Source organism: Microtus oregoni, unplaced genomic scaffold (genome assembly GCF_018167655.1).
Source record: "Microtus oregoni isolate MIOR12 unplaced genomic scaffold, Mior012 000013F_ref0000133, whole genome shotgun sequence".
Lineage (NCBI taxonomy): Eukaryota > Metazoa > Chordata > Mammalia > Rodentia > Cricetidae > Microtus > Microtus oregoni.
Genome location: NW_024543072.1, coordinates 46299156 through 46320083, shown reverse-complemented (window position 1 = coordinate 46320083; position 20928 = coordinate 46299156). Strand labels below are relative to the sequence as shown.

At 41.0% G+C, this 20928-nt stretch overlaps 1 protein-coding gene across 1 annotated transcript; it reads right to left on the bottom strand.

Moving 5' to 3' along the window:
• Window positions 1-365: 365 nt before the first annotated feature.
• Window positions 366-20665, bottom strand: Tsen15 (tRNA splicing endonuclease subunit 15). The gene is made up of 5 exons (XM_041662852.1): window positions 20483-20665; window positions 17891-17972; window positions 17413-17548; window positions 1790-1931; window positions 366-1062 (listed from the first exon to the last, which is right to left on the bottom strand). Exons 1-5 carry the CDS (start codon window positions 20609-20611, stop codon window positions 1042-1044), a joined length of 510 nt encoding a protein of 169 aa, XP_041518786.1. The 5' UTR covers window positions 20612-20665; the 3' UTR covers window positions 366-1041.
• Window positions 20666-20928: the final 263 nt, after the last annotated feature.

The following is a 20928-nucleotide window of genomic DNA, read 5'->3' as shown; positions in this document are numbered from 1 at the left end:
AGTCCCTGCCACTGTTGCTTCCTGGTCAGCCACAAGATCAGGTGCAGAGGGGACAAGGCTTACATTACACAAGACAGAAGGCCCTCCTGCTGTACCTCCTGCTGGATTTGAAAAAGCAACCAGCTGTGCTGGAATAGCCCATTGTGACAAGGAGCTGAACATGGCCTCCACTATACAGAGTATCACAAGGCGTGGGCAGCTGTGGACATCCAGCTGAGGGAGGAGGCGCATCTCAGGGACACTCAGCTAGGACTGCAGCCAACAAACCCAAGCCCAATTCACTGACCCATAAAAATACTAAGCCAGGCAGTGTTGAGACACACCTTTAATGTGAGCATTTGGAAGGTGGAGGCAGGTGGATCTCTGTGAGTTAGAGGCCACCCTGGTGTACAGAGCAAGTTCTAGAACAGCCAGGACTACACAGAGAAGCCTGTCTCAAAAGTAAAATAAATATGCTGCTACAAGATGCTCACTTTACCATGCAATGACAGATGACTACTATAGGTCTCAAGCTTTTTTTTATTTTAAAACATTTTATTATAAAAGTAATACAAATAACAAATGAAACGTTGAGAGAAGACAAAGTTATCCATTCACTGCCCTGCCATCTTACTAGGACCACAATTGGTAATTTGATTGTCTACCCTTATACCTCGGTGTGTCATCTGCATCCACAACTATGTTCTAATGCTCTCGTGTCAATTCTTTCATTGTAGCATTTTCTCATGTACTATTCATGGATACCCATCCACTGACTTGAGGTGTGGGATGGTGTAGGCATTTACAGGTTCCCCCACTCTAAACATATCCTTGTATAAACCTGCATATAACTGCAATGTCTCTGGTAAAGTTCTAGGCTAACTACCCTATATTGCAAGCAATATAGATTTTCCCACTTGAGAAGGTTTTATGCTGAAAGAAAGCTTATATGTCGGGACAAGCTAAGCCAAGCCTGACTACCTCTGAGACAAAAGACGAAACAGGTCGATGCCCTCAAATCCAATCTTTCACGAATGAAATCAGCATCAAGACGAACAGATGTCATCTTCTGAGAGAAATATTCTGTAACGCAAAGGAAGAGGATCAGAATGCAGCTAGCGGAGAGCACATGCAAGAGTAAAACCAGACAGATATGCAATATAACTATCCCAATCAGAGTAAAACCAGACAGATATGCAATATAACTATCCCAATCAGAGTAAAACCAGACAGATATGCAATATAACTATCCCAATCAGAGTAAAACCAGACAGATATGCAATATAACTATCCCAATCAGAGTAAAACCAGACAGATATGCAATATAACTATCCCAATCAGAGTAAAACCAGACAGATATGCAATATAACTATCCCAATCAGTGTAAAACCAGACAGATATGCAATATAACTATCCCAATCAGAGTAAAACCAGACAGATATGCAATATAACTATCCCAATCAGGCTGACAAACGGAGAGGACGCATATGCCAACTATGTATTAAAATGTTACCAACAGGACGTCAAGTAACGTGGGGTTCTGTAGAAAGGCGTTCTGATTAAAACTGTCAATGGCCTTTGCATGTCACCTAGGTTATATGCATGATGAGTTCACAAACGCTATGGAGAAATAAATTCTCCAGAGGATAGGAGAATCAAATTATTTTTTCAAAAATAGCTAGGAACGCACTGCTTTGCATAAGACAGGGGCAGTTTTCTGAGGGATAAAAACAGCCGTTTTTCCCTTGAAGCGGAAGCCCAGTGGCCATTTCTTCTCCACCAGTTTCCTGTGAGCTACTTCAAAACTGACCTGAGGGTCTGGCAGCATAAATCCATCTGTAAGCTTATAATAGACTATTGTGGAATCCGACTCCACAATGGCCAAAGTAAAAGACATGGGCAGTTCTGGATCACCTTGCAGTTTTCTAGACGCCTTCAAGATTTCCCTTATCCTGAAAATGAAGACAAAATATGTTTGAGACTCACAGACACCCACTTAACGATAGATCACACAGTATAAATTCTTGAGGGGAAAGTAGGATACTGCAATTGATACTGCTGAGGCAATGTCTGAGCTCAAATATAAACATCCGAGGCTGTCTTCTCACATAGAACGCCCTAAGAAAGACTTACCCACTCAAATGAACTGTATCTGGAACCCACAAAATACAATGGTAGGAATGGTCTGTGCATCTAATTGGCTAAGGACTATAGATGCTAATTTTTCAGTTTCCCAACTTGAAAGCTTGCGGAACAAAGTGACGCTGGGGTCTATTATTTTAAATAGCTTGTAGGCTGCTGTGATGGACACACCTGTACTTGTAGCCTGGGCGGCAGAGGGAGGAGGGCACAGAAAATTAGAGACAAGCCTGCCTGGGTTACATAGAGTTTTAGGCCAGCTGGGGCTTACACAGTGAGTACCTGTCTCAAAATCCCTGAACTATAATGACCAGACTGTAATAAATACGTCCCCTTGTTTCCACATACCATCTACAGCTACTACCATTGAATATGTCACTCCCCATTGGTCACTCTTTGGCCCAACTATTCACCTGCTGTGAGGTTCTTCCAGTTTTTATTAACTTGGGGCAGGCAAGGGGACACATCGATAAAGACAGAATGCAGGGGGCATCTTTCTGTACGTGGACATTTCAAATATTTCTGGTTAGTCTTTCTACATATCAGAATTATTAGACTTAAGTAGCAACAGTCCTACTATTTTCGTTACATAATTTGACAATGAAAATCTAAGAGAAAAATAGAAAAAAAACATTTAAAATTTTAGTTTGCTTGTCCTGGAAGATAATCCACCAGATCTAACTCCAGGCCTTCAAAATACTGTTACTCTTACTAACTACAAGCTAAAACTCCTTATTACCTACTCAAGAAGGGCTGTGATCAAAAATTTGGTAAAAATGTAACATCCCCCAAACACTTTCTAAAACAAGTAAATAAAAATAAAAAGATTAGCTAATTTATCATAAAGCAAATCAATTTCCAGTGGTTAAGAGCAGTTTCCAGATACTGGAGGCTGGAAGGTTTATTAGCATACTGACTTCTACACAGAATACACAAATGGTCCATGATTCTAAGTGCATGTCTGATCAACATATTCTAGATTATACAACTGTAAAAGTCACCTACCGATTTTTCCATTTAAATTATTTAATAATCTGATGGGGAAACCTTGTTAGCCAATTATCTTTTAAGATCCAAGTTAAGGCGTGGCTTTCTGGGACCAGGAATAAAACAGGTAAACAGCCCAGGTATTCCTCTCTGTGATTCCTGCAGGGTACAGCTGAGTTTAGACTTTTCGTTCCTGTTTCATGAGTTTCCCCCTTATAATAAATAAAAATATAATTGTTTTATCCTGTACCTAGCCTGGTTATTTCCCGAATCGAGCTAATTTCTACAATAACCCTGTCCTTTAATTTTTTTTTTTTCTTCAAGTTAACAGGAGGAGAATATACTACAGTCTTTTATATTAACATTCTCAAGATTTCTGCCATTTGTTTCTAAACATTATTCTTTGGTATCATTTCCTTGCTTAAAAACTAACTTACTCTCCCCTACACTTTTTGTTTAAATTGTCATACATACTGCTCTTTAAAATTATTCATTTTAATCTTATGCATGTGAGTGCTTTGCCTACCCTATGTCTGTTCACCATATGTGTGCAATGCCCACAGAGGCCAGAAGAGGGTGCTGGATCCTCTGGAACTACAGTTACTGCTGGCTAGCTGCCATGTGGGCGCTGGAAAGCAACACTGCCCTTAGTCACTGCGCCATCTCTCAAGCCCCTCATCCTGTTTCTTACTATGCTATAAAGTTGGTGAATTAATGTTTACAGGAGTACAAAAGGAATTCAATTAAGATGATCTTTCCAGGGGGCTGGAGAGATGGCTCAGTGGTTAAGAGCATTGCCTGCTCTTCCAAAGGTCCTGAGTTCAATTCCCAGCAACCACATAGTGGCTCACAACCATCTGTAAAGAGGTCTGGCGCCCTCTTCTGGCCTTCAGGCATACCGACAGAATATTGTATACATAATAAATAAATAAATAAATAAATAAATAAATAAATAAATAAAAAAGATGATCTTTCCAACAAACAGTGCTCTAGATCGAAGACAGTGAGCTCCTAAGTCCACATTAGATTATTTAAAACTGAAATAAAGTCATGTAAGGGTCATGTAGTCACAGAGCGTAAGTACTGTTAACTGCCAGCTTTCCTACTTATGGAAAATATGTGGTATTCACACTTGCCTCCATAGTTATTGCTAAAGTAAATATTAACATTAATCTAAACTACACAGTTATGCTGGCTATCATAGGAACTATTCACTTTTTAAAGTAGCCTGAATCCAAGACCCTGCCTTAGCTCTTAAAGGGATTCTATTTCTGTTGAATTGCATGACCATGAGTCAGGGTCCAGAGAGATTCTCGTGAAGTCTTAGTGAGGACTTCACTATTCTGCTCTATGGAAAGGGGCCATGCAATAAAAACCATCAATGGATTGAAAGTCTTTAGTGTAACTACTTTCCTTCTTAAATGAATATCTTGCATATCACCATAGAACCTTCATCTGGCGATGGATGGAGATAGAGACAGAGACCCACATTGGAGCACTGGACTGAACTCCCAAGGTCCAAATGAGGAGCAGAAGGAGGGAGAACAGGAGCAAGGAAGTCAGGACCGCGAGGGGTGTGTCCACCCACTGAGACGGTGGGACTGATCTAATGGGAGATCACCAAGGCCAGTTGGACTGGAACTGATGGAGCATGTGATCAAACCAGACTCTCTGAATGTGGCTGATGGTGGAGGCTGGTGGAGAAGCCAAGGACAATGGTGCTGGGTTTTGATTCTACTGCACGGACGGGCTTTGTAGGAGCCTAGTCTGTTTGGATGCTCACCTTCCTGGACCTGGGGTGAGTAGGGAGGACCTTGGACTTTCCATAGGGTAGGGAACCCTGACTACTCCTTGGACTGGAAAGGGAGGGGAAGGGGGAGGGGAGGGAAGTGGGAGGAGGTGGAAATTTTCAATAAAAAATAAATTAAAAAAAAAAGAGTGACAAACCTGTACCTAAATTGATAGCTACAGAAAAAGATAACATTTACAAGTTCTCTACTTTGAGTTAATATTTCCTACCAAGATGAGAATAAACAGACTAAGTTAGCTAAATTTTTAGCCATAAACAGTTTTTTATTTTTAATAATAACATATTTTAGCTAGGAGGTAGTGGTACATACCTTTAAGCCCAGCACTCAGGAGGCAGAGGCAGATGAATCTCTGTGAGTTCAAGGCCAGTCTGGTCTACAGAGTGAATTCCAGGACAGCCAGGGCTACATAGTGAGATCCTGTCACAATAAATATAAATAAATAAATAAAATTTAACAGAAACTAGAAAAAAAGGGAAATGTCGTCATTATTATAAATGGCAGGATCGGAACTGTTTAGCTAATGCAGTTAATAAGAGGTAGTTTTCCCTCTAATAAGAACAGTGCTAAGATTTCTGCTTTTGTTGAGAAAAACTAAGACCAACAGGAGTGGAAGAGCAGTGTTCCTAAGGAAGAAACTACAGTAAGATGACAGTCCTCCTTAAATGGATCCTTGGTTCAACATGGTCACACAAAATCCCCACGTTTATATAAGCCTCTCGTACCAGTTTAAAGAGCTGTGATGCAGTTATTTCCCAATACGCGACACATATAAAGCCTAGGACACACCCACTAAACCCTGCAATAGACAAACTGAACATGAATTTCTCTCAGCATCCCTAACTGCAGAGTGTGATGAGAACAGGACACAGACAAAGAAAAAAAACCTTGTTAAGACAGCTTTATACAATTTCTTTTCTTGAGGATATGATCCACTGTTTAAACTGAAGATTGGTGTGTGTGTGTGCACATGCATATGTTCGTGTGAGTATGTGCTTGTTGTATGTATGTGCTTCTCCTAAAGTAAAGTGGTGAGCCATATGGGGATTTTATATTTCACACTACAAATGAGGGTAGAAATTTCCACTTCAGTCACCACTGAATTTCGATTGATATTTGTTTTCAGAACCCTAAACAGCAAAGTATTTTCAGGCTTACCCCAAACACCTAAGGTTAGAGAATTAACTCAGAGCTGTAAAGGAGGTTTTGTTTTCAGAGCTGAGGGCACTTACTGCCCAAATTAAATGGAAGTTCCCATTTCTGAGCTTGTTTATCCCTCTTGGTGGCATGTGTGGGAAAATTACCAGTGCATCTTCACAGTAGACGGACAAAATGCTACCTAGCTGCTACCCAACCACATGTGGGCAAGCTTACAAAGTTCCTTGTTCAAAATCTTGTCTAGTCTATTCTGAACATGTGTTTACTTAGGGCGTCATCTTCCTAGTCAAGACTTTGTTTCTTTTACAGTATACTGTATAAACTCACAAATATATTTAAGCCAACCAACCATGCTACCTTAGTCTAGTAAAAAAAAAAAAAAAACTATGGATAACAATGGAGACTCTGAAGTTCTACTTTAAAATCACATGTGACTGTTATGACGCACAGAAGGGCAACTTACTTAATCTTCAGTAATGCGAAACCTCATTTGGAAACAGAGAACTCTCCATGTGAGCATGCTCTCTACACTAACAAGGATTTCTCCATGTGAGCATGCCCTCTACACTAACAAGGATCTCTCCATGTGAGCAGCCCTCTATACTAACAAGGATCTCTCCATGTGAGCATGCTCTCTACACTAACAAGGATTTCTCCATGTGAGCATGCCCTCTACACTAACAAGGATCTCTCCATGTGAGCAGCCCTCTATACTAACAAGGATCTCTCCATGTGAGCATGCTCTCTACACTAACAAGGATTTCTCCATGTGAGCATGCCCTCTACACTAACAAGGATCTCTCCATGTGAGCATGCCCTCTACACTAACAAGGATTTCTCCATGTGAGCATGCCCTCTACACTAACAAGGATTTCTCCATGTGAGCATGCTCTCTACACTAACAAGGATTTCATTTTTTACACTCAATGAAATCTCAGGGAGAAAATCTCAACTAAGTCCAATAGAATTTTGCACAGAAAATTGCTGGCCCTGGCCTATTTTGATTGGTAGGTTTTAATGACTGTTATTATTTACTTAGAGGTTGGATATATATCTATTTAAATTGCTTATCTGATTTTGATTTAACTTTGGTAAGTGGTGTCTATCAAGAAAATTATCCATTTCTTCTAGATTTTCCAATTTTATTGAGTATGGGTTTATAAAGTATGACCTAATCATCTTTGGATTTTCTAGGTATCTGTTGTTATATCCCCCTTTGTTTCTTATTTTGCTCATTTGGATATTCTCTCTTTGCCTTTTTATTAGTTTAGATAATGGTTTTCCTATTTTTGTTTATTTATTAAAGAACCAACTCTTTCTTTCATTGCAAAAAAAGAATAGGATATGTCAATAATAATCATAGCTGTTGGTTCTCAGTAACAACATTTGATGCTGATGGCAGACTTCCCCTTTTCACAATTCTTCACAGATGACTGCTATATGATAAAAAGGGGGGTTGATTTTTAATAAATTGATATAACTAATTTGACAACCAGACTAAATCAAGACAAAGTCAAAATTGTTTGGGTAATGTCCCTATATCAAGTTATTTAAACCATTTTCATAAATCTTAAATTTTATTTTTCTCTAATGATCCTAAAAACAGAGCCTGAAATCTTTAGAAATTTGCAGTGAGAACAAGAAGCTGAGGAAAACAGTATTTTCAACTAAAACATGTTGAACTAAAATGAACCATGAACTAAAGATCATATTAACTTTTATGCACAGGAGTGTCTCCTGCTGCTCTCGCTGTGGCTAAGCAGGGATGTATGTGCTATAGCCCTGGCTCCAGAAGGCACCGACTGCTCCATCAGCCTCATCCTGCTGTACAGAACGGTACCTCATAATGTGGATCTGGGGCAGCTGAGAAGTCGCTTGGAAGCAGAAACAGCAAGAAAGCTGTGTTCTTCCATGGGCTCAGTCCTCAAGAAAAGCTCCAGGGAGAACAGGCCACAGCTTTGGGAATCAGGCCAACACTTCCCAATTTATAAAAACAAAAAAACAGGCAGCTGAACTCACAACAGAGCTGCTGAAGAATCAAGTGCCTGTGTGGCTACTCACCTCACTGGGAAGTCATTTTGGTGAGGGAAAGAGGGAGACAGACAGAGGCGGACGCTTACCCTTTTCTTAGGGTAAGGGAAGAAAATGAGTCAATTGAAAAAAGTTGTCAGGACTGGGTTTCATCAGCAAGCAGTGGCTCCCACAGAGGTGGCATGAGAACATGTGTCCTGATTACCCAGGGAGCCAAACAGTACAAGTCATTTTATCAGGTACTAGACTTCAGGCCTCAAATAAGAGTGGCTGCTAAATAAACTTATAAAAAAGCCACGCTTTCAGAAAGGAGTGTTTTTAAAGTACCAAGTCATTATTTAAGAAGACAATGTGGCATTTAAGTATTAAATCCCAGCCAGATGAAGTGGTGCATGTCTACAAGCCCAGTACTCAGGAGATAAGGCAGGAGGACCATCATGTGGCCAGCCTGGGCTACAAAGTGAATACCAGGCTACAGAGCAAGACCTGTCTTGAGAAAAAAAAAATTAAATCAAATACCTAACAATTAAGTAGAAATGATATAAAAAAACTTGGTTTTTCTCATCGTTTATTTCATAAGACAACACAAGGGGACAGAGGCTGAAGGGGCAAGATGCATACGGGTGAAAAGAACACAGTGAAAGGTGAGGCGAGCACTGGTGAACTGTCTCATCAGCCTAGTGACTGTTCTGGGGAGTACACCGCAGTTACAGCAGAAAGATGGGAACTGGTGAGTCTCTGCAAATTAACAGCAGAGCGCAGACTTTCTCTCTCACTGTAAACTCTTGGAAGGATATATGGTTAACAAATATCTTTATACTCTTTAGTATATTACCTATCAAGTCTCTGCCTCAGGAACCTAGTCAATCCACAAATGAACACTAGGTTATGTGCACCAACACCAGGCTAGGCACAGGCTAGGCACAGGCTAGGCACAGGCTAGGCACTGGGGGCAAAGCAATGAACCAAGTGAAGCTCTGCTTCCATGGAACTTACTTCCTAGCGGAGAAACACTGACATAAGTAATCAAACAATACCAAACACGCAGTATGTGCCAAGTGTTGTACTATAACACCTCAGAAAGTGCAGAAATGATGGCTCAGGCCACAGTGAGGAAGCTGTGGCAGAGACGGTAAGAAACTGCCAGATGCATTCTAGGGAAAGAGAGCATTGGTGATCATTTGTCAAATATGAGGAATAGGAAGAAATACATATATTCCTCTCTCTCCTCCTACACACACACACACACAGCCCACCTCACCCCCATGTGTGTGGGAACTTCAGAATGAACAGAATTGCTATTCCTAACCTGGGGAATTCACAAAAGGAGCAAATGTAGGGTGAATTCGACATTAAGACATCCGATCTTAATCCTAATTAGAGACGCCTTGTAGAACACAGTAGACATGTCAGGTAAAGAGTTACATATATGACTTGAAGTTCATAGTGGAGGCTGAAGTGGAATTAGAAGGTATAAACTGGGAGCCATCAGCTGATGGGGGAAGCTTTGTTAACTAACCATCTTTAAGAGGTGGAACTGAGTTAAGGCGTGGCTTCCTGGAGCCCAAGAGAAAAAACTGGGGCATGGACTAGGTGCTCTCTCTCTGTGGTACTCTCGCGACACAGCTGAGCTTGGACTTCCCGTTCCTGTTTCGTGAGTTTTCCCCTTATAATAAATAAAAATATAATTGTTTTATCCTTCAGCTGTTATTAGCCTGGTTATTTCCCGTATCTAGCGAATTTCTACAATCAGTATACTGACAACATATAAAACCACGGACCAGTGGAAGCTACTAGGGAGTGAGCGTGAAGAGAAAAGCGCTGAGCCTTTCCAACACCTAGAGGCCAGAAACTTGGAGAGGTTCCGCAGAAGTGAGGAGGACAGTAAAGGAGCACCGCACACCCTCAAGCTCCAAGGATGCTCCTTTACTAACAGCCACCTGTGCCTGCTTTATGGGGATGGGAATGAGCACCGCCTACCATTCCCGGCGCTGTTTCCTACAGACCTGGGGTGGCAAACTCCTGCTGTAGCTTTCTCTTACCTCTCAATCCCTACTCTAATTCCTTTCTCCCTTCAGTGGCACAGGGCTTCTCCTGGAGTATTGCTTCCCGGGATGGTTACTTTTGAGACCTTCTCTCTGTCTCCCCCTTCCCACTACACATCTCTCCCTTGCCCCACCCACATACACAAAATACAGAGCACTCTCACTAGCTGTAGGCAGCTGCTGCCTCTGCCATTGCTAATCCCAGTCACAATAAACCTGTCATAACTTTCAGGCTTTCTTCAGCTCGATAATTTGCTTCCACAATTACTTCTGCTAAAAACCTCCTTCTCACAAGCCTCAATGTCTGTGCTTCTTTCAAATAAATGACTTGTGTTCCAGGGGGTGTTCCCAGACTCCCCCTTTCCTCCTAGACCTCTGCAGTCTTCCTCAGTGTCCTTGGCACTGAAGGGACTCCAGCCAGCCCAAGTGTGGCAAACAAGTCATGACCTTCTCCGCCATTCCCTCTGCCTTGCTAAAAGCAGTTACATTACATACCTAAAGCTAGCCACCAAGGTCTATTCCCTTATTTGGTCAATTCCTCCTCCTAAGGCTGACTACCAAGATCCAGTTATCAAAGTACTGAAATCCAGCAATCAAAAGCCCCCCTCCTTAGGCTACCCTAATTAACATGCCCAATTAAAATCAGATACTTCATCCTAATGTGGAGTTTCCTCTTTTGCCTTTATAAACCATCATTTTCCTATGTGCTGTGTCTGTCTCCTCTCTAGCTAGAGGCAGTCCTTTGTCCCTCCAGGACAAACATCCCTGCCCCCTCTCTCTTGTTCCCTTCCCCTTCTTCCTCATCCTCTATCTCCTATCTGTCTTATTCCCTGCCCTCTGTCCCTGTGGAACAAACAAATCTCATTGTTCTGAGAACTTGGACTTGGGGGTCCTAAGTGATACCAATTCCTCACAGACACATCCCTCAGCACACTCAATCACACTGGGTATCACCGGTCCCTCAGTCCTGGACTCTGAGCATCTAGTAGCAAAGGTCTGTGATACTGTGTTCCCTTGGTACCAGGCATCCAATAGAAAGGAATAAAAGCATGAGCAATCTGAAATCTTTCTCTCATCTTCTCCCTAAAACATCTTTCCATTTATCCTTTTGATAGCCTATAATTATATTCATACTTATTTATATTCACTGTATGTAATGGTTAAAGTATAATTATATAAATTTTTAATATTCTTAACACTTTACTGTAAGAATACTAAATAAGATTTTAATTCTCCCTATACAGTACAGTGTTTTAAAATATCAGCTCTTCTCCCTGCAAATCCATTAATGCAACTGGCATACACATAAATAATTTATCCGTTTCTATTGTGTAAGAGACTGCTGTGATATCTCGCTGGGACAACACTAACAGCTGATAAAGTACTTGTGTAAGTAATCATGTCTCTTAAAGAAGAATTATCATTGATGGTCCTCAAAGGCTAAGTAGAGAAAAGAACTCTAACAAAGAAAAGAAGGACTGCAACTCATGTGATTCAATGCAGGGAGAAAGAAAGTGCATCTTCTGAGAGCACTGTGGCTAACAGGATATGGTATGACTACATAAGTTAGGCAAACGAGGAAAACCAAAACTAGGATCCCTAAGTTTGGCTCCAAGAGTCTTCACTGCACAAGAGTCTTGCCAAAGGAGCCTCACTGGCCTAGGATGAGCAGGCTTGGGCTTTCGGCTCTTTAGAGGTGGTCTAGCAGGCAGAGTATTGACATTGCTTCCTAATCTGCAGAGTGGCACCCGAACTAGAAGTCATACCCAGAAAGAGGACGTCTGACATGATTTTTCTCTCACCCGGAGGATGCCACTATTTGTGAGACCGGGAGGCTCCATCCTTACTTGCATGGCTAACACCGAGAAAGTTTTGTAGTTTAGCCAACTATTGTTAAGGACAAATAAGGACAATTTTACAACATCATGTGAAAAACAGCACCCCATAACTCTGTGGATTTTATGATCATGTAATAAAGGAACTTTTCTCAGATCATTTTAAGCACATATAACTACAGAAAGACTCAGGTGTGCTAGCTATGGTCCAAGTTTCAGCCCTTCTGGTATCTTACTGAAAAACTGAAATTGAAATTGGGAAAAAATATATAAGGTCTATAAGGAGGAAACAAATCACGAGTACTCAAAACACTGAAAACAAAACAAACAAAAAACAACCTTTTCTTTCTTCTTTCTGAGCCTTGCTGTAAGGTACTTACAATATTTCTCTTTTCTTGTCACCTGTACCCAATCCTTTCCCAAACGCCTGAAACACTATAATCATGGCTTCAGTGTGACGAACCTCTGCTCGTGATTCTCAGCAAAATCCAGGAGCAAAGTAGCTTTTCTATGAAAGAATGTGTACTCTAACAGCTGTGAGTATATATGACCATGCTAAAATGCTTAGTTTTACTTTCCACCCAAAGAGAAGCCTTCGTTTTCAACATCAGCATTGAAAATGATAGAACAAGCCTCTAACTTATGCAGGAAGCCCTTGTGTCATCGTTTTTAAGTGTGTGTGTGTGTGTGTGTGTGTGTGTGCACATGTATATGTGTGTGGCGTGGTGCACACTGCATGAGACATACATGTGAAGGGATCAGAAGAGGATGCTGAATGCTTTCTTCAGTTGTTCTTTGTGCCATACGTAGGCCTTTAAAATCGAGTCCCTCCAGAACCTCACTGTTTTGGCTAGGCAGGCTAGCTGGCCTGCCTGCAAACTCTCAAGATCTGCCTGTTCTGCCCCTCAACACTGGAGGGACAGGCACATGGCTGGCTTTTTACACAGGTGCTAGGGTTTGAACTCGGATTCTTAGTCTTACAGAGAAAGCACTTTTACCCACAGAGCTACAGGCCCAATTTCATCTTCAAACCCATCAGCTCTGTGCAAATCTACGGCCGTTACTTCATAGCACTACTTTGTCTGGGGGAAAGCATTTACCCCCACAGGCCTTTACCAAAGTGTTATGTTGATGTCTTAGAGCATTAGATTGATTTAAACAGAAAACAAGCTGAAGCTCCATGCATATGGACACACCATTTTAATGTGTGTCTAAAACTGTGACAAGCTAGTTTACCTACACTCATATAGACCCTCACTCATTCAAGTACTCATACAACTTGTAGGATAAAAGGGACAACTGGAGCAGGAAACCAACCAATCACTGAGCACCCTCTGAACCCAGAATCAGTGAAAGAAACACACCCTGGATCTGAGAATTGGGCCAGGGAAAGAAACATAAAAGTCAGACCCATCTCTGCCCCTGACCAACTAAACTAACCAATCCCTAAGCAGGGAAAAACTAACCGATTCCTCTTTTCCCTGGGAAAACTCCGCTCCTATGAAGCGCTATATAAGCCTCTCTGCCTTTTCAGTTAGAGGCCACCATTTATCCCTCCATGGCAGAGTCAGCCACTCTCCTGGACTCCTCCTTCCAATAAATCTCTTTCTCAAAAGAGTCTTGGGTGATGACCTTCATTAGCAGGAGCAGAATAGAAGAACCTGGCTGGGATGTATCCTGTATACATCCACCTTTAAGTATATCCTGGCTTCCTGATAAGTCATGATATCTCTGTAACTCTACAACTGCAGCACATTCCCATACACAACTTAACAATGGAATCTGTCTGTCTAGTGCCAGAAACTATGAAAACAGAGCCACCAGGTCCAAGCAGGACCTGCAAGCAGGAAATGCAAGCAAAACAGCCTAGAAATGCTGAGAAATGTAGCCAGATACAGTGATATTAAGAACTGACATTAGGAACTGCCCAGGGGATTTACCTTTTAAGGAACCAGCAAATATACACTCTACAGCATTTGCCACTCAACACTCAAACGGCGAGACAGCTGCTAAATGGTTTAACTGATACAGCAGAATTGTTGTTGTCTGCACTGAGTAAGAGGTCTATAACTACACTGCAGTTAGCATAACAGTTAATGAGTGACCGCTGCCAAGTCTTACAAATTCTAAAATGTGTACCATATACAAGGAGTTATCATTGCAAATTCATATGAAACTGCATGCCAACAGACTGCTTACTCCTTTGGCTCTGTGGTTTAATATGCTTCCCATTTCCCTATTAATAAAAATATTATTTACAGTTTTGTTAGGAATATATAGCATTAAGAATAACAGTCTCATGAAGCTGACCAGCACAGCTTCAGACAGTGCCTCAAAACCCATGTGCTCCACCTTTAAGCCCAGCACTCAGGAGGCAGAGGCAGGTGGATCTCTGTGAGTTCAATCGAGGCCAGCCTGATGTACAAGAGTTGGTTCCAGGGCTGGAGAGATGGCTCAGGCAATGCTCTGCTCTTCCAAAGGTCCTGAGTTCAATTCCCAGCAACCACATGGTGGCTCACAACCATCTGTAATGAGGTCTGGCACCCTTTTCTGGCATACACACAGACAGAATATTGTATACATAATAAATAAATATTTTTTTTAAAAAAGAGTTGGTTCCAGGACAGGCTTCAAAACTTAGTATTCTTGATAATATATCAGTCTCATTCACTCACGTTCCCACATAGCTCTTGAGTAGGAGTCAAAGGGGAAAGCAGCTCTGAGAGGTCAATTACTGTGAAAGCAAGCATAGGTTCTTCTGTGAGAAGGAGAGCTATTCCACACCCTGGGAAGGGCTCTGAGAAAGCTTAAAAAGCTCTTGGCCATGGTTATGTAATATGAGTATTTTATGATAACTCAAATTTGTAATTATGAGCTTATGTAATGATTATATATTATTATATAAATTCTGTATCTGACGTTTACAATAAAAGATCTTTTAAAATTCAATTTAAAAATTGCATTTTAAACAAGGGGCAGAGGAAAAAGCCTGCAGCATAAGCACGGGGGCCTAAGTCTGATCCTCAGAATCCCCATTAAAAACAAAACAAGCCAAGCAGTGGTGGCACACGCCTTACACACCTTTAACCCCAGCACTGGAGGGGCTGCGGCACGTGAGATGGGTCTCTGAGTTCAAGGCCAGCCTGAACTACAGTGAGAGTTGCAGAGTAGCCAGGGCTACCCAGAGAAATCATATCTCAAAAAAACCAAGCCAAATCAACAACAACAGAAACAAGCACAAGGGTATGAGCCTACAATCCTAGCATGGGGCAAGCAGACAGGAGGTCCCTAGTGCTCACTGGCCACCAGCCTAGCCTACTCCATTGAGTACCAGGTGAGTAAGAGTCACAATAACTATATAATCTAAATTAAACTTTGCATATCTCTTCTACATTGCCCACCAGAGTGTAAACTGATAGCAACTCTTCTCCAAGAACACCACAGCAGTAACAGTCAAGAGGTAGATATCAATGCTGGACGTCCAATCACGGCCTTAGGAAAACTCTCAAATCTAAGTACAAGAGCTGCCAATAAGGCTGCTCATAGTGAGGCAGCGCAACGTGGGGAAAGTGAAAATAGTGAAGGCTTTGTGATCTAGAAGACCTTCCCTCACTTCGCACCCTTGCCCTCTCTCTCCTGAGTCCAGCCATTCACTGGGCTCTTTACTCGAAGGCAATCTCACCATGCGCTAATCAGACCCCACGAGGCACCCACTGCCAACGCTGCTCAGTTACTTGCAGATCTCCCACCACATGGTCCTCAGTGACTTTTCATACAGTTCCTCACATGTGGTGACCCCAACCATAAAATTATTCCACTGCTCTTCATAACTATAATTTTGCTACTGTTATAAATCATAATGTAAATACCTGATATTCAGGATATCTCATATTAGCCCTTGTGGAGGTGGTAACACACAGGTTGGGTTGAGAACTATTGCTGTCCCAAACGTGGTATCAATAGACTTTCCTGTCCTAAGATTAAATGCTTATCTGTCCTCCATAGCCCTGCTACTCAATTACCTAGTACAGTTCCCAAAACACATTAAATGAACTATTTGAACAGAGGACAATTTTGTTCTTATACCATCCCACCCAATAATAATCAAATAAGAAAAAAGAAAAAATTATTTTGCAAGTCAACATTTGTACCAGAATAAATATTACTTTCATGAAGACATCTTGATCAATATGCCATCGCCAACACAAGAATGCACTCAATACATATAGAATTAAATTTTACTATTCTAAGCAATATTATCTAACAGATGGTATTCATATCATAATGAAATAATAGTAGAAGTCAATAGAAAAATTACAGCAAACATACAAACCCACTGGGATTTACTGTGCACTTGAATGATCAGAGGGCTACTGACAAAGTCAGGGAGGGGACTTTAAAATTTCTAAGATCAAATGAAAATGAAAACACAAGAGAACTTAGGGGTATAGCAATTAGTAAAGAAAGCTCAAAGCTATAATGCTTCAGTTAAAAAGTGAGAGGGTCTCAAATAAATAACTTAATGGTGTACCTTAAGGTTTGAGAACCATAAGAAAAACCAAACTCAAAAATAATAGATGGAAAAACAATAATGATGGAGCAGAAATCGATGAAATGGAAATAAAGTAGAATTTACAAAGAACCAAAGACACTAAGAGCTCATTATTTACAAACATAAAACAAACAACCAAATTAACCAGAGGTAGGGAATGACTGAACCAAAAATCTGGAGATAAAAGATACTAATGAAATTCAGAGACTCATTAAAGAACTGTTTGAAAATCTAGACTCCAATAAATTGGAAAATGTATAAGAAATTGATAGAAATACTGTCTATCAAACTTAACAAACCTAATGGATATAAACTTAAAAGATCTATAAATAGTAATGCAATTAAAGCAGGAATCTCCCAACTAAAAAAAAAAAAGAAAAAGAAAAAGAAACAACAACAACAACAAAAACCACAACATGGTTTCACTGTGTGTGTGGAATTTGGGAATTGTAAGAGGTGATAAAATGGAGAACTGACTGCTGCAAATAAAGGTGAAAGGTGATTATTCATAGGAAAATGGGAGCCCTTTACTGTTGTATCATTTAAAAAAAAAAAAAACATTGAAACTCTTAGTAACCTTTTAAAAATTAAAAACAGACCTTTACTTAGAATTCCAGACAGGAAATCCACCTTAAGCTAGACACAAAGATGATGATTATAAAAGAAAGAGTAGACACATATGGTCATATTCAAATTAAGATGTTACTCATTTAAAACATACCTTAAAACAGTAAGGTGTGAGTTTAAAAACTAAAAATAAGGCCAATGAAAGATTATGGATTAAAATATAAAAAGAATTTATAAAAGTGGGAAAAAAAACATAAAAAAAACTTACAGGCAATGGGTTTGTTAAACTAAGACAAGAAGTACTCACTCACCTGTTATGGCTGAGGGAAGCAGAAATGGGTGTGGGCACCACAGTCTGTAGCCCCTCCCCTTCTATCTCAGTGCCAAGGAGGCAGATAAGCTGTAGTTCTGGTATTCCTACACAGTTTACTTCATGCCAACTTTTACCTGAAAGAGCACCAAGAAAGCACTCCTTGAGAACAAAAGATAAGCGCTCTAAACTTCCCATATGCAGTAGAGCCAACTTCACTCAAAAGATAAGCACACTAAATTTCTAATATTCAGGAGAGCAAACTTCACCCGTAATACAACTTCCTCTCTTTGTTTTTCTGATCTTTTCCACAACTTAGTAATTCTCAGCGTAAATGAACAGAGATGTGTAAAATTAGCAGAAAGAATTACTAGTAAATAAAAAGTGTTTGCTTATTATATGTGAACAATACTATAGGACAACCCAATTCCGCAACCTCCCACACTCCAATAGCAAAACAATATAAGCAAGGAACTTACTCTCCATGAGATCCAGGTAAACCAAGAATGCTATATAAACTTGGGTGGCATCTCCTATATCTAATTCCATCATTTCTAAGTACTGAAAGTCAAAACATAATTGTTAAATAGAGAAGGAAATAGCTCAATATTTTTTTCATTTAACAAGTATTCACTAAATGCATGCATATTATATGTATGTATGTATATAAGCTCTCTTCCAGATTTAATGGAAATTAAAAAGAAAGGTCTTATCTCTGCCCTAAAAAAAAAAATCTGCAATTGTTAACACATGCATACAGCCTCCCTTGCTGCATCCAAGACACCACCCTTATCAATCACAAAATCTACGAAGGTTCATGTCCCTTATATGAAATTCAAGAATATTTGCATATAACCTGGCAATCCTACCACAATTACAATACAGAATACAATCTAAGTGCTGTATGTTTAGGAATAATGACAATAAAAGTTATGATGTATAAAGTATATGGGAAATTTTTTCAAATGTTTTCAATAGCAAACCGTCCATATACGTAGAACTAGCTATCCTTAATACTGCTAGGCAAATGAGTTATAAAACAATGACAGAATGGGAAGTGTTCTCAGGTGATGAACTGGCAAATATTTCATGACAGACTGGATGCAAAACAAGCCTGGTAGGACTTGAGCATGGAGGAGAAGTGTAACAGTGTGTGTAACTATGGAGGGAAGATAAACTGCATATATCCAAGAGTCTACAAAGAACATACCGACCAGGAGCAGAGAAAAGTTAAGTATGATTTTCATTGGCTTATGTTATGGGATGCGTTGTTTCTCTGGCCTCTAATTTGCAAATAGAAAAACTTCTGCTAATTTCCTCACCACTCTCTTCAGTGGGAGTTATTTAACTGAGTTCTAAGAAGTAAACTACTGCCGGGCCGTGGTGGCGCACGCCTTTAATCCCAGCACTCGGGAGGCAGAGGCAGGAGGATCTCTGTGAGTTCGAGACCAGCCTGGTCTACAAGAGCTAGTTCCAGGACAGGCTCCAAAACCACAGAGAAACCCTGTCTCGAAAAACCAAAAAAAAAAAAAAAAAGAAGTAAACTACTTCTTTCAGACTTGCTGTGTGTTACAGGAAAAACAGGTTGCACAGGGTGGGCATCTGTGTGTCCCAAGTCTCAAGAAGTGCTTGACAATAGTACTGAGACATAATTTGGGGGTCAGGCTACAAGGTCCATGTGACAAAGCTAAAGATGAATTTTATCCATGTAGAGTACTATGCGTTTCTGATTCAAAGAATCAAACAATAAGCTTGTAAATGGGGAAATCCAGTAACATCTTAAGCAATTTTCAAATTAAGTAACTAAAGGCTATAACTGGAAAACATATATTATTTCTTTTCCTTTTTAAATCAATTTGTTGATTTTGGAAGAAAAAAAATCAACAGGAAGATTTGGTAGTCATTAGCTTCAAAGCAAAAAGACTCTGAAAGCAAGAAAATTGTCTAAAGGCAACATCAAACCTAAATGTGGTTTTAAAAGGTTACTAGTAAATACTTATATAGTGCTTTTTTATGTCAAACACCTTATGAAAATGTCCCTATGAGGATAACTACACTATTATCCCGTTTTTAAGTGAAAAGACTGTGATATACTGAGACACGTCAAAAAACTGAAGAACAGTGAGGTCAGCCAAGTCAAAACGAGTCAAAGTTGGCAACAGAAAAAAAGATTCAAACTGGAGAAGTCTGAATTGGAGTTGTCCACCATGTTCCTAGTCGCTATCTCTGTTTCTGTCTCTCTTGCTCTCCCCTTCCCCGTTATTTGTTATACTTTGTTAAGTTTGTTATTTTTGTTAAATTTATAACATTTCCATGCTATTGTTTTTGGTGAAAATGAATGGAAGAGAGCAAGAAAACATCAAGCTTCAAAAAGTAGGGAAAGGTTCTTCTTTTCAGAATTGTATTTTCAAATATTCCCCTTTCTCGATTATTTTAGATGCTTATTAAGTTAATAACGCAAAAGGAAAAGTTGCCATTTTATTACTGTACCAATCCAGTTTTCAAGATCCTTACACAACTGTCATTCGTTATCAGCATACCGTTTGTGGCTTTACGGAGACAAACCACCAGTTTCCCAAGCAGAGGTTAGCAAAAGACTATCCTTATTTTCCCTGAGGCCAACAACGTTAATAGAACTTGCTCAAACTTTCGGAGAATCCGAAAAATTGCAATTCTGTTCCCGTACAGAATGAAGATGCACACACTTTGGGCCCAAGGCTACGTGTAATGTGCCTGTGTCTAACTAAACACTTTCCTTGCGGACCCTTACATCTCAGCCACAGCCCACAGTTGGGTTAATTGTGGATTCAATCAGTTCATCCCAGAAAGGACTACCTAGTTAGGAAAACAGGTATTACTGGACCGTTTATCAGCGGCCTCTGGATTAAGAGCCGCTTTGGCAGAGTGAGAGGAGTAGTGTTAGTCATATAAACAAACAAAAATTGATACTGCGGGCGACCTGCGGCCGAGCACACGGATCGCCCCCGCCGCGAGGTTGACGTGCGTCCTCCGCCCACACACGGGCGGAGGGGTCGCGGTGAGGAGGGCCGGCTGGCCTCGCGCCTCCTGACCTTAGGGTGTGTGCCCATCCAGGCGTCCTCGGGAGCCCACGTGTGGGGAGTGGCGCCGCCAGCGCGAACGGGACCCGGGCCAAGGCCGCTACAGCCCGGGGTAGGCTCGGAATCGCTGTGCTCCTCCATGCCGCCCGCTCGGAGACCGTGGTGTCCGGCGAAGCCTGCCCGGGCAGCAGCCGAGCCCAGCGCGCCGCAGTTCCGCTTCCCGCCGCGCACACTGGGCGGAGAGTGCCGGCCACGCCCCCTGTCGGGAGGAGGGTGGGGGAGATGTTCTCACCTGCGCGCACGCGCTTGGGAGCCCCTCTCCCTCCCCCCCCCCCCCCCCCCCCCCCCCCCCCGGCCTTTATTTTTATTTGTATTTTTCCCCTATCTGGGCAGGTTGTAGAGTGGGGGAAGTTCGCTACTAACCTGACTTCAGATACCTTCGGCCCTTCGTTAAGTCC